At 35.8% G+C, this 14,027-nt stretch overlaps 1 protein-coding gene across 1 annotated transcript in view; it reads right to left on the bottom strand.

Annotated features, from left to right (window-relative positions):
• Positions 1–699: 699 nt before the first annotated feature.
• Positions 700–14,027, bottom strand: part of LOC106460997 (dopamine receptor 1-like) — a 52,929-nt gene continuing 39,601 nt past the window's right edge. The window contains exons 2-3 of the mRNA XM_013920765.2: positions 5,488–5,620; positions 700–2,131 (exon numbers count right to left, since the gene is read on the bottom strand). Coding sequence (XP_013776219.1) covers positions 948–2,099 — 1,152 coding nt within the window. The 5' untranslated portion in view covers positions 2,100–2,131; positions 5,488–5,620 and the 3' untranslated portion in view covers positions 700–947. The remainder of the gene's footprint in view (positions 2,132–5,487; positions 5,621–14,027) is intronic.

Genomic DNA, 14,027 nt, shown 5'->3' with positions numbered 1-14,027 from the left:
TAAATTAGGGACGGCTAGCGCAGATAGCCCTCGTGTAGCTTTGCGCGAAATTCCAAAACAAAACAAATTCAAACAACCAAACAGTTGACGTGTTTTATCTGAATTCTTTGGAGATTTCTCTGTGCAGAGCTAATATTATAAGTTATCGTTAATCCAGAGTTTCTTGAATCGTGTGTAATAACACTGAATGTTATGGCGTCATAAACATAGAAATCGGCTTGCAGGGCGAAGTGCTCACGTCGTTTATGTAAAACACAAGTTTGTTTTTCTTGTTGTTGTTTATAACACTGTATATAGGCCAATGTGGCTTTCCTTTTAAAAACAAACAGTTTTTCTTGCGTTATAAATAAATAAAAAAAAAAGATTATCGTTTCTTCTTTCACTGCCGACTTTTACGGGCCTAAAATGTCGTTAACACCGATGGTACCTAACTGATGAAAAAAATGCAATTGGCCAGGTTGATTTTTAGTTTCGATCTAAGTAGGTTACTTCCTCCGATTCAGAAATTGATATTAATAATTATTAATTCAGATTCTGACTTAAAATCTGCCTCGTCCTTTTTTACGGATGCAACGATCATACAGGCATTATAAATAATATAAATATTAAATTATAATATTTCATTTTCCTTATGGTAACGTGAACGCTTTGAACATTTTATTTAAAAGAACAAAATACACACACACGCACACACATATTTGATAACTTATATGACGTTACACACTTCAGACATGGAGGAGCGCCATCTGGAATCTTTTTTCTTTTTTTTACAGTATACATCTTTATACAGGATTTATAATTTATTACGTCACCTTAAAATACGAGACGAAGATTCGCACTTATATACATTTTACATTCACTTCGTTTAGGGGATTGTAAGAGAAAATGGACAAGTGTATGAATTAATATCTATAGATTATCCCCTTATCCTAACTTTGTTCGTCCATTTACACCTGGCTCATTTTTCCCTGGTCATCGAGGTCGAAATGGTAGTGGTCTTTGTGTAGAGCTGTTAGCTTTCTGTCGTATCGAGACACCCTTGGCTGAGGCGAAGTCAGTTGGCAGCCCCTACAGCACGTCCAGAAAGTGCAAGACGTTTCGGGCGACTTAGAGAAGAGGATCTTTCGAAACGCATCCCTGAATTCTGCGTTGAAAATACTGTAAATTACAGGATTCAAAGTGGAGTTAAAGTAACCGAGCCACGTCAGACACTTCCATACCAAGTCCGAGATACACGATTTACAAAAAGCAGCGACTATGTTTACAGAAAAAAACGGTACCCAACAGACGAGAAACACACCCACGATAATCCCTAGAGTAATGGAGGCTTTGTGTTCTCTGACGTGAGATGAGTGATGGGAGTTAGAGGACCTTACGTCGCAAACAGGTTCAGTGGCGCGAATATTTTTCACGTGTTTTCTAGCGTACAGGTAAAGCCTTGCGTACAGAGCAATCATAACAACGCAAGGTGCGAAGAAGCTAATCGACGAAGATACGACGGCGTAGACAGGCGTCAACTCCAAAGCGCAAGTTGGGCGTTCTTTCTCCAAACTACCTGCGAAGACCGAGTTTTTAGGCTTATGCCATCCGAGGCTAATTGGGAGAAAAGATACTAGAGCAGAGAGGAGCCAGATTAAGCAAATCGAACCAAGAACCACTCGCTTTGTCATCCAACAGTTGTAGCGTAAGGGATCCTTAATGTGTACGAACCTATCGAAACTAACAGAACATAAGTTCAGGATGGAAGCTGTACAACACATGACATCAAAAGCGACCCACGTGTCGCAGAACTGTGGACCGAACATCCAGTAACCCATCAAATCATTAACAACCGCAAAGGTCATGACCAATGAAGAAACAAAGAGGTCAGACACTGCCAGAGAGACAAGGAAAAGGTTCCCTAGTTTACGTAACCTCCGATCTCTGTAAATGGCCAAACAAACCAGTAAATTACCAGCGACAGAGAAAAAAATTATGAACCCTAGAAAAGCGCCAACCAAACACTTGTAAGTGAGATCGGGTACACTTCTTGACCTGTCCTGAGGTGAGGTGTGATTAAAGGTTCGAGAGCTGTTCAAGATCAAAATCCAGTCCTCCATGACAAGATCTTCGGTCAGTTAATCATGTCGAGCTGAAAAAGTTGAAAAAAAAATCACATCAATCAATGTTTCCTCTTGCTGTAAAAAAAAATGGTTTTCTATTCACAAAAGACTACGTACTATAAATAATTCTGTAAAGATTGTGATAAATCTGTGCTTAACCAGGAAATGCGGGATTGTCAATACAGAAAAAAAAAAAGGAGTCACTACATCTTTCGAACGCATTATCCGATTCTGTCAGATACTTCCATAAATGCATCCTTCTAATCTGCACTTCTCAAAATTGAAAATCAAAAAAATGGGTCTATTTAACAAGTCCAATGAGAATGAGACTTAAACGGAAATGTTAACACAGTTCTGCGAATTTAAACTTCATAAAAGTTGTTTTGGTTTTAATACTCCATAATTCAGCTACGTAGATTTCGAAAATAATATTATTTTTTTTTCTATCACGTAAAAACCGTTACTTAGATCAAATTATTGTTTTATTTACCACAGTGAACATTATTTATTATCACGTTTGTTAAAAAAAAGTACAAACAAACTGAATAAAAGGGAAGAACATTGATGTCAAACGAATATACATCCTCATTCATCCTGATTTTGTTTGTGGAATTTACGTCTTTTAGTCTCAAAACTACGTGTTGTGGTCTTTCTTTTATGGCTAGAATCCGGGTTTCGATACCCGTGGTGGGCAGAGCACAGACACCCCATTGTGTATCTTTGTGCTTAATTACAAAACAAACAGACAAACTTTCTTTTATGTATTGCGTTATGACGTTTTGTGAAAAATCTGTACGTGATGGAGAAAAATGTATATCATTTTCGGATTCAGCGTACGGGAATAACTGTACGTCATGTAAAAAATTCAATACAATAAAACCATGGCAGGTCTGTGTAATCAGGGTTTAGTGGATCCAATCTTAAAGAAAAAAAACAGAATAAATAAGTAAAAAGATATCACTTTCGGTCGGAAGTACAGTCAGCAAATAAATTTAATTAATGTCTGATGGAACTGCGCGATTAATAATTTATTAAAATTAAACTAACCGTAATTATAATATGGTTGTATATTTAATGTTAACTTAAAATCTCAAAAAATGCTCGTTTGTCTACTGATCCTCATCTTTAATAAAACTGTAGAGATTAGTACACCATACAGTACTTCAAATAAAGATATAGTTACTTAATTAATTATAACTGTCATAATTAGGCCAATTATGTTATAGTATTTCAACCACACTATGTCCGTCATGTCCATCGCCAACGACGAGTTTTGCTTAATACAAAGTTCATCAGGCCGGTTGAAACACAATAGGGGTTAGAACGTTACTTATATAAGCTATTTGTTACAGCAAAAGTTGTTAAGGTGTTAACGCCTTTTCTATACTGTCCAAGGATGAATATGGCAACGGATATGGCCGACATAGTGTAGTATGGTTAAAATGTTGTTATGTTTACGTTGATCAGTTCATGATAGGAATATAAGTACAACATTCAACACAAATAAAGTCTGGTGTATTTAAAAATAAAAGGGAAGGCGAAGTGTAACATTAATGATGAAAATAACAATTATTGGTCAACGGAAACGGGAGTCCTAGCGGGTTAAAATTTAATTATTTTTTATATCTATATTTATTTTAGTAAGTACCGGAAAATTAACGAAAAGGCGACATTTTTGTGAAGTGTGAAATTCTATTAATAATTTTTAAAAAAATATCGATTTTTGTTTTATAAAAAGTTTTATGAGAAAAATGCTACTTAATATTTTAATTGTACCATTATTGTCTTAATTTATAGTTTAATCCTCTCCCAGCCGCAGCTGTGGCCGGAAAAAGAAAAGCGTAATTAAAATTATAAGATGGTTCATGCACTGAATAGCATGTTTCTTTTATTAGGTAGAAATATTTAAATTGTCGTGTTTTCAAAGCGTGAGTTTGGCCTGGAATCTCATTAACAGCTTGTCATCTTGTGGCCAAATTTGTAGTCATCTTGTGTTCAAATATCTAGCATTTCTTTGACACAATTCTCTCGTAAAGATGGTTTAATTTCAGCAACAAATGTAAAGTTTTTAATTCACGCTGTTAATTAAAGATCATTAAATACTATCAAATTAAACCTATATTACTCTTGTATGAATTTATTTACGCTTGGATAAATAGGAAATGTCTTGGCAATTACCCTTCATAAAATTTACAGCGACTGCCTTTTATATAATATTATGGTACGTTATGTCTTCAATAGATGACGCCACTAAAAAAACTACAAAACCCTTTCGTATAACAAATAGCCGTTCATTTTAAATTTCAAATTTCATTTTTACATTTCTCTTCGCTATATATATATATATATAATAAACACTCATAAGATGAAAAAAGTCTCTAACTTATTTAACAAAATATGATTTACACGAACAACACTGCTTAACAGTAAAGTATGTTTCTTGAAACCCGCATATGGGATTAATATTTAATATCTAAAATGCAGTCCTACCAACTGCAGCGAGGGATCCATCCTCCTTCTCCTGATGACAGACTGTCGGCACAGATTTTAACGCTATCCTCTTGTATAACACTTTTCCTTTCTTGTAAAAATTTTAAAAATTACCTACTTCCTACTTTACCCAGTGACCTTTCAACTTCGGACCGTTAGACACTTCTGCGGCCAATGACCGCAATTGATTAATCACGTGAAACACTGTAGGGGTGACTTGTAGGAAGGGGTAATGGTGAAAGTAGGGGTGTTTTCTGTTACCCGCTTTCAATACTCAGCTCATAATATCCTTTTTTATATAAACTTTAAGAACTCAATATGTATATAGTTAAAACGTGACATGCGCTGTGTGATGGTAACTTTGGGTGACATAATAGTGAATACTGTAATAATATGCTGGCATAAATCAATGGTATGAAAGTTAGGATTTTTTGTAACGAGAAACAATACTCAACACAGTGAAACTAGAACCAACACATAACACAGTGTAGCTAGAACTAATACTTAACACGATGTAACGAGAACCAACACATAACACAGTATATATACATAACACAGTATAACACATAACACAGTATCTCTGTGTATATATATATTGTAATAACATAGTCTTACCACACTATTGAATAACTGATTGAAATATTCTTGTAACTTCAACGACTTCAGTAGGTCAGCGGTAAGTCTACGGACTTCCAATACAAAAATCCGGGGTTAGATTCCTGGCGGTGGATAGATTGCAGGTTTTTCTGTTGTGTAGCCTTTCACTAAAAACTTAACTGTAAATTATGGGTTTAAGATATATTTTAGAATATGTAAATACAAAATAATATATTCCTTTGGAATTAGCCAGAAACTTTAGTAGAAGCAGCCTTGAAAACGTTTGTTTCGTACCTACCTTTTAATATATAGTTCCACTATGTTTGCCTTTCCACAAGAATAGGTAATTCTGAAGATGAGATGTACAGCGAATCGGCTTTGTTGGTTCTTTATATCCATCTTGGAAAGTCTTCAAGTCCTCCGCGTAAAACCTGGTGCCAGAAAAGATAACAAGAGCGTTTCTACTACACATATTAAATATCAGATAGCTAAATGTGAATTTTTCACACTAGGTGGCGTGCCAACTTTTTTTTATGCCTGTTCTAAAATAGAAAATAATACTAATAATATTACCGATAAAAGAGATATCTTCAATACATAAACAAGAGAATACTGTAAGACATATTCGTGCTTGGTGACCTTTTTCTTCTTTGTGGCTACTAGTTAAACATGGGACACTATAAGGGACAAAAAGAATCGTTTTCTTTCAAGTTAACTTTGTGTTAAATCGGATGTTTAAACGTCTAGTTGGCTTTAAAAGCTTGTTTTGTCGCTTTAGTGTTGATATCATAAAATTATTTTCAGTATTTCATTGGGAGATCAACCTCTGTCTGTATTAGGAAAAAGGTATAGTCCTAATCTTTCACGGAAATTCTCTTAAGGGTTTTTAAAGTACGAACACACATTTCTACATATTGTATCAATAATGGAATAAATCTGTACTTATGTTAAACTGCCTGCTGAAACGCTCGTGTTGGCTAAGATCTCGTGTGGAAAGCCAGATAAAGCTGGTTTTTTGTTGTTTTTTTCGTCCTCGCTATCCAATATCATTTCTTCTTGTCGCTTTCAAAAACACAGACAAAAATAAGTTTTATACTACGTTTAATTTATTTGTTTCAATGTGCTTACAAAGGTCAGATATCAATGAGCAACATTGCTTTTTTTTTTTTGGTGCTGTTTCAGATCTGATTTAAAAGAGTCAACTTCGAGAGTTGTGGCTGTATTCTAAGTTTTGTAACAAAATAAAAATAATTCAAGTTGTTGCTGAAACCTGACGCACCGTGAATCAGATGACAGGGCTTTGTTTTAAAATTAATAATTATTTTATCATACCTGGAAGGTTATATCGTTGTTTTAGCGCAACTCCACGCTGTAGGCCATCTGCCCTCCTTAGAGAATCGAACCCTGGATTTTAGCTTTGTAAATTTATCGCTTAACTACTCGGAGGCTGGAAGATAGTGGGACTGTTAGATGACCGTTTCTTAGAGTTTTGGGCATTTAATTTAGTTATTCAAAATTGCAAGGCCTAAGTTAAATAATGCATCCGTAATAGAGATGGCCACTAACAACTGTACATTTTTTTTTCTAAAGGAATGCCCTTGGAAACGAACTAATAAAAATGTAGTCTTAATTTAATAGTCACCGATACTACCTTATCATCAGATTGTCCAGCTCAGAAAAAATTTCAGATTCATAGAAAACCCTTTTTTTTTCTGAGATAAGTTTCAAGCAATACGGATATTAAGTAAGTATCCGCTATAATCGCGTCGATGTTCTGATTTATCTTACTACCAACGCGTTCCGGTTCTGTTGAAAAGAAATACCAGAGGAGCATGCTAGTACCCCCCTCCCCAGTGATTCTTCGTGAAATCGACGAGGAACGGTTTCTGAAGGAATAATTCACTAATATAAAGTCAATGAAGCGAAATGATCTGAAAAAATGGAAGACTGGTAGGACAGAAATGTGTGGTCTTTATAAGTACAAGTGACTCAATATATTCCCTGTTACATCTCCTTATAAGTACAAGTGACTCAATATATATCCCTGTTACATCTCCTTATAAGTACAAGTGACTCAATATATTCCTGTTACATCTCCTTATAAGTACAAGTGACTCAATATATGTCCCTGTTACATCTCCTTATAAGTACAAGTGACTCAATATATGTCCCTGTTACATCTTCTTATAAGTACAAGTGACTCAATATATGTCCCTGTTACATCTTCTTATAAGTACAAGTGATCAATATATATTCCTGTTTACATCTCCTTATAAGTACAAGTGACTCAATATATATCCCTGTTACATCTCCTTATAAGTACAAGTGACTCAATATATATTCCTGTTACATCTCCTTATAAGTACAAGTGACTCAATATATATATTCCTGTTACATCTCCTTATAAGTAGCCACTTGTACTTATAAGAAGATGTAACAGGGACATATATTGAGTCACTTGTACTTATAAGGAGATGTAACAGGAATATATATTGAGTCACTTGTACTTATAAGAAATGTAACAGGAATATATTGAGTCACTTGTACTTATAAGGAGATGTAACAGGAATATATATTGAGTCACTTGTACTTATAAGGAGATGTAACAGGAATATATATTGAGCCACTTGTACTTATAAGGAGATGTAACAGGAATATATATTGAGTCACTTCTCAATATATATTCCTGTTACATCTCCTTATAAGTACAAGTGACTCAATATATTAACAGGAATATATTGAGCCACTTGTACTTATAAGGAGATGTAACAGGAATATATTGAGCCACTTGTACTTATAAGGAGATGTAACAGGAATATATTGAGCCACTTGTACTTATAAGGAGATGTAACAGGCCCTGTTACATCTCCTTATAAGTACAAGTGACTCAATATAAAAAACAACCTTAAAACACAGAACAGTTAATGGTTAAACGAGACTAATAATAGTCTTGCTACTGTTAAAATGTGTTAAATTGCTTTGAATAGTGTGATTAATGTATTTGCTATGGCGGTTTTGAGGTTAAGTACCTCAAACACTTGATAAATCTTAACATCTACGATCTTTGTCACTTGACAGAAGTTCTTTTAGTACAACAATGGAAGTCTAATGGAGATACTACAATGTGTAACATTACAATAATATGTGTCAAGATATAATGCACGAGTACTGTTAGCTTTGAGTTTGCTAATCTTACATCATTTCAAGCTTAGAGTGGTGTAAATTATAAGAGGACAATAATCAAGATTGTTTGAATTTCGCGCAAAGCTGCACGAGGGCTCTCTGCGCTAACCATCCTTAATTTAGGAGTGAAAGACTAGAGGGGAAGACAGCTAGTCATCACCACCCACCGCCAACTCTTGGGCTACTCTCTTACCAACGTCACATTATAACGCGAGAGCGTTTGGTGTGACGGGGATTCGAACCCAAGACCCTCAGATTGCGAATCAAGCGCCCTAACCCTCCTGGCCGTAGTTTGTAATGTATTCAGATGGTTTAATCTATAGTCTTTCTATACCAACCAGGGTTTTTTTTTGGGGGGGAGGGGGTTCACAACTAAACATTTGTTTCAGGTACATCTTAGGTTAACCCCTGTCGGTGTACTTACTTGTCTGACGATCTGAGTTATACGTATTAATAATGTTCATACTCAACACGTATTCTTCAGAACTGCCATCTGGAATCTTGAATGGATCTCATTCATGACTGAAGAATGATATCCTTTCTTTAATAATAACTCAGTTCCTAAATTTGAGTTCGCTAAACATGCTCTTGAGAATAGCTTTGTGGACGTGAACATTAACACCCTAAAGCAACGTCGTTAGCTATCGACCCGGATCAATAATAAGGATTTTGTACCCCCCCCCAAAAAAAAATTAGACGGTTTTGTATACAATGTCCATCTTCGATACGTGTGTTGTTGTTTGTTGTTTATTATTAATCGCAAAGCTACACAAAGCGCTATCTGTGCTCCGCCCACCACGGGTATCGAAACCCGGTTTCTAGCGGTATAAGTCCGCAGACATGCCGCTGTGCCACTGGGGGGGGGGGCTCGATACGTGAGTAATTTTGGATTTAAACTAGTTCGTGCACAGCTGGCTGTATGTATAAAATATAATAAGTGTGTGTGTGTATATATATATATATACATTTAAAGTGTAGAGGAGCACAATGTTGCTAAGCAACAGATTTACGTCGTTTGTTCTTGTCCACTTCAGTTGCTAAGACAACGTATAATGCTAATTCAAGGCTGTTGCCTTCTCTTACTCAGTAACGTTTAATAGACGTTAATTGTGCTTTGTTGTTACTAGGACTAACTTGAAGAAATTAACATCGCCGCTTTATTGATCAGAATGTGGCCAATTTTTCTTTTGTAATAAGCTAATGACGTATAATAATGGCTGGAAACGTTGTCGAAACGTTGTACATTTGCTGTTGTATTAAAGTTTTTCTTCATTACCCATTCAAGCCGTCTCCAGCCATTATTAGTCTCAAAGTGGGTTCCTCGTCATCGAATTCTAATGACGTATAGTTAAAAATTGAATGGCTACTACCGAAAGTCTAGCTTTGAAACTAGCATTTAAAATTCAATTTGAAAATCCCTAACTAAATGTAATGAATGAGTATTGTTTGTTTGTAATTAAGCACAAAGCTACACAACGGGCTATCTGGGATCCGCCCACCACGGGTATCGAAACCCGGATTCTAGCGTTGTAAGTCCGCAGACATACCACTGTGCCACTGAGGGGCATGAATGAGTATATTTGTTTTTTTTGTTGTTGTTTCTTATATGATCCCCCTTAGTATTTAGTCACGTGACAGGCTTGTAAATGTATATAACTAAACCTAATCCTCAACAAGAATGAAATCTTTACTCAGAATCGTTAGAAACATTTGAACGTAGATTACGTAAGTGCTTTCTGAAATATTAGGTCATTTGGAAGATTTTTTTTTTATCCTTAAGAATAACGTTACACTTAGTTATGTTTTATCCCACGACCTAAATTTTCAAACAGAATATTTAGCATTTAATTCATTGTCGCGTGGTCTCTCGCTTTAGACAATAATAATTTTGACGAGTAACATAAACGGTATAGCTGACCACAGGTTTCGAAATAAATGTTAGTAGTTGTAATGAAAATAAAATAAAAAATTACTTTTTTCAATTACATAAATTATGATCTATTTGTATTTTTAGGAGAGAGCCCTCTAGTGGCTCAGCGGTAAGTCTGAGGGTTTATAACCCTAAAAACTAGTTACGAATTGGGAAAATTAATCTTTAAAAGAGAGAGAGAGAGAGGCGATTTTTGACAAAATAAGAATTATTTTTTTACCTTTTGTGAACATATTAAAACAACACCTCGTTTGCCCACTTGTGGCTCAGTGGTAAGTCTCTGGGCTTATGACGCTAAAAACCTGGTTTTAATATCCGTGGTGGGCATAGCACAGGTAGCCCATTGTATAACTTTGTGCTTAATTACAAATAAAACAAAAACTTTTAGGACGGGGGGGTGTATCGCGTGGTAGAGCCCTGGAATGTGGATCTGTAAAGCTGAGTTCGAATTCATGCGGTATAACAAAATATACCTCGCGCATTAAGCTGTGAAGCGTTATAAGCGTGAAAGTCAATCCCTTAGCATATCTGGTAGACGATAGGGTGCTACTGAGTGGCCGCTTTTCCCTCTGGTCGGTAGTTAAAAATTAAATACGGCGGCAGATAACCTTTGTAGCTTTGCCATAAATAAAAAAAAACAAATATAAAAATTTCTAATTAGAAACTATTCCACAAAGTATACTGGAACTTCATAAACATAAAGTCAGTTGTTATGGGCTGGCCATTACAAAAATGTTGGAAGTTTCTATCATCTGCAATATTAGGGTCGAGCGTGACCTAACATTTCGAATATATAACTTTAAATCGTATTTGCATAAAATGTATTACTATCGTTGTTGATCCAATGTTAACGACGTTAAATCCATGGGATTTCTTTCATTCATTCTGTAGAATCTTTTTTTATCTTTCTATCACACGGACCCGAACTATATCCGTCGATAATCCAGTAAATCGGTACAAGATATGTGGAAGTTCCGAGAGAACACTTCAGAATCTGAAAACTCAAATTGAAAAATTCTATGGATCCGTTCTCTCTGCTGCCACCATGTAAAATATTCTCAATCAATAATCACTTATAGAGAAAAGAACCATTAGTTTTAAATCGATCGCGAATTATTAATAATGTTCTTTAGATATTAACCGTGTATTGATCTTTTTTTATCTCTATTTCAAATGATTGAAAATCGATCTGAAGCTCGAACGTCTTCGAACTGTGACTTCTTTATCACCAGCTTATTCTGGTTTACTGCACGCACGAGAAATTTACCGTTTATATTATTTTGTTTCCAAAAGAACTGTTATTTCTGGATAGCAGAAATCTTTTTTTTTAATAAAGGCGTGTAAAAAAAGAAACATTATTTATTGTTACAGCGATAAGAACTGAAGATTCCCAAGTTTTGCGACGATATTTTATGTTTTCGAAGGGCCCGGCATTGCCAGGTGGTTAGGGCACTCGACTCGCAATCTGAGGGTCGCGGGATCGAATCCCCGTCACACCAAACATGCTCGCCCTTTCAGCCGTGGGGGCGTTATAATGTTACGGTCAATCCCAATATTCGTTGGTAAAAGAGTAGGCCAAGAGTTCGCGGTGGGTGGTGATGACTAGCTGACCTTCCCTCTAGTTTTACACTGCTAAATTAGGGACGGCTAGCGCAGATAGCCCTCGTGTAGCTTTGCGCGAAATTCAAAAACAAACGTTTCCGAAACGGGGTCTCGAAAATTCACAACTATAGTGCGGACATGTGAAAATATTAAGTACGGAAAACTAAGACCTCCTTATTCGCACGAAGCTACTCTAGGGCCATCTGCGCTGTCCGTCCCTAATTTTGAACTGATAGGCTAGAGAGAGAGAGAGAAGGCAGCGAGTCAGAAACAACCCCCGCCAACTCTTGGGCTACTCTGTGTAACCAAACAATAGAAGTTTACTGTCACCCTTATAAACGCATCATCCACGGATGCATAGTAGGGACTACGATTTTGTTTTGTTTCTTGGTAACGGGACGCGAATGTGTCACCCTTATAAACGCATCATCCACGGATGCATAGTAAGGAGTACGATTTTGTTTTGTTTCTTGGTAACAGGACGCGAATGTTGTATCTACTGATCCAGATATTAACCATTGAGGCTCATTCATGTGTAAAAATATTATCCAAGTTCTTATTAGTACCCATTCTGGGTTTAAAATCAACAAATTTCAAGGTGACAGGCTCATATCTTTTATTTTAGCCCCTTCGTAACCCCTTTTTGTGAAATCGAAGGTAACTGAAAAGCACGAGAACTAGCTTTGGCCAATACAAAACCAGTTCCCATGTCCCGATACGTCAGAAATATCCCTTTCCCTTCAGGTCAAAGATCATAGTAAACACCCCTCAGTTTGTTCGTTTTGAAGCAAAAACACATTGGGCTATCTGCTGTGTCCATCGCGCCCTGGACTTTAGCCTTTAAGTCCGTAGACTTACCTCAGACCCATCGGGGGACAACATGCCAATGGAGTATGCGTGGACCAAAAAACATACTGATTATTTTTAAAACTTATATCTGATTTAATGTAGAAGTGCATGAACATAGCTCACAAGAAGAAAATATAAAGTCAATGAGTCTTGGTGCTGATAACCAACGGAACCTTTAAGTGTGGAATAACAACTCAACAAAAAAGGTATTTTAGAAACCCATCGAAAAGAGTTTTAAGTGTGGAATAACTAATCAACAGACAAGGGATTCTGGTAATCCAAAGAAAAGGGATTTAAGTGTGGAATATCTAATCAACAAAACAGGGATTCTGGTAATCCAAAGAAAAGGGATTTAAGTGGAACATCTAATCAACAAAAAAGGGATTCTGGTAATCCATCGAAAAGGGTTTTAAGTGCGGAATAACTAATCAACAAAAAAGGGATTCTGGTAATCCACAGTAAAGGAGTTTAAATATGGAATAACTAATAAACAGAAAAGGGATTTTGGTAACCCACCGAAAAGAGTTTTAAATGTGGAATAACTAATCCACAGAAGAGGGATTTAAGTGAGCAACAATTATTTTCTAAGAACCAGAGAGAAAGATGTAATATTTATAAACCGTAGCAAGAAAACGTGAACACCAAAACTTTAAATATAAATCGTACAAAACCAAAAACTGAGTGACGGCAAAGCCTAAAATAGACCTGGTTTTCATGGAAATTTACATAAGTACGGAGACAGATATGATAGATTGTGTCTACGACAAGTTATGTCGCCACCACATCGTAATTTCCAAGGTAACAACCACAAACTTGTGGAACTATATATCAATAATTACAGTAAAAGGCTTCCTCTCTCTCTCTTTACAGACGGATAGATAGACAGTTTTTATTAAATGTTTGTTTGTAATTAAGCACAAAGCTACACAATGGGCTATCTGTGCTCTGCCCACCACGGGTATCGAAACCCGGATTCTAGCGTTGTAAGTCCGCAGACATACCGCTGTGCTACCGGGGGACTGGATATTGAAATACAAATTTATGTTTTCCATAATCTCCAGTATCAAATATTGGATGAATAATTTACTCAATATAGTATATGACTTAATAATCATTATATATACATATTGAAATCACCTTGTGACTTAATAATCATTATATATACATATTGACATCACCTTGTGACTTAATAATCATTATATATACATATTGATATCACCTTGTGACTTAATAATCATTATATATACATATTGATATCACCTTGTGACTTAATA

Source organism: Limulus polyphemus, unplaced genomic scaffold (genome assembly GCF_000517525.1).
Source record: "Limulus polyphemus unplaced genomic scaffold, Limulus_polyphemus-2.1.2 Scaffold876, whole genome shotgun sequence".
Classification (NCBI taxonomy): Eukaryota; Metazoa; Arthropoda; class Merostomata; order Xiphosura; family Limulidae; genus Limulus; species Limulus polyphemus.
The sequence above is the reverse complement of the archived record's forward strand: the minus strand, read 5'-3'. Positions and strand labels throughout refer to the sequence as shown.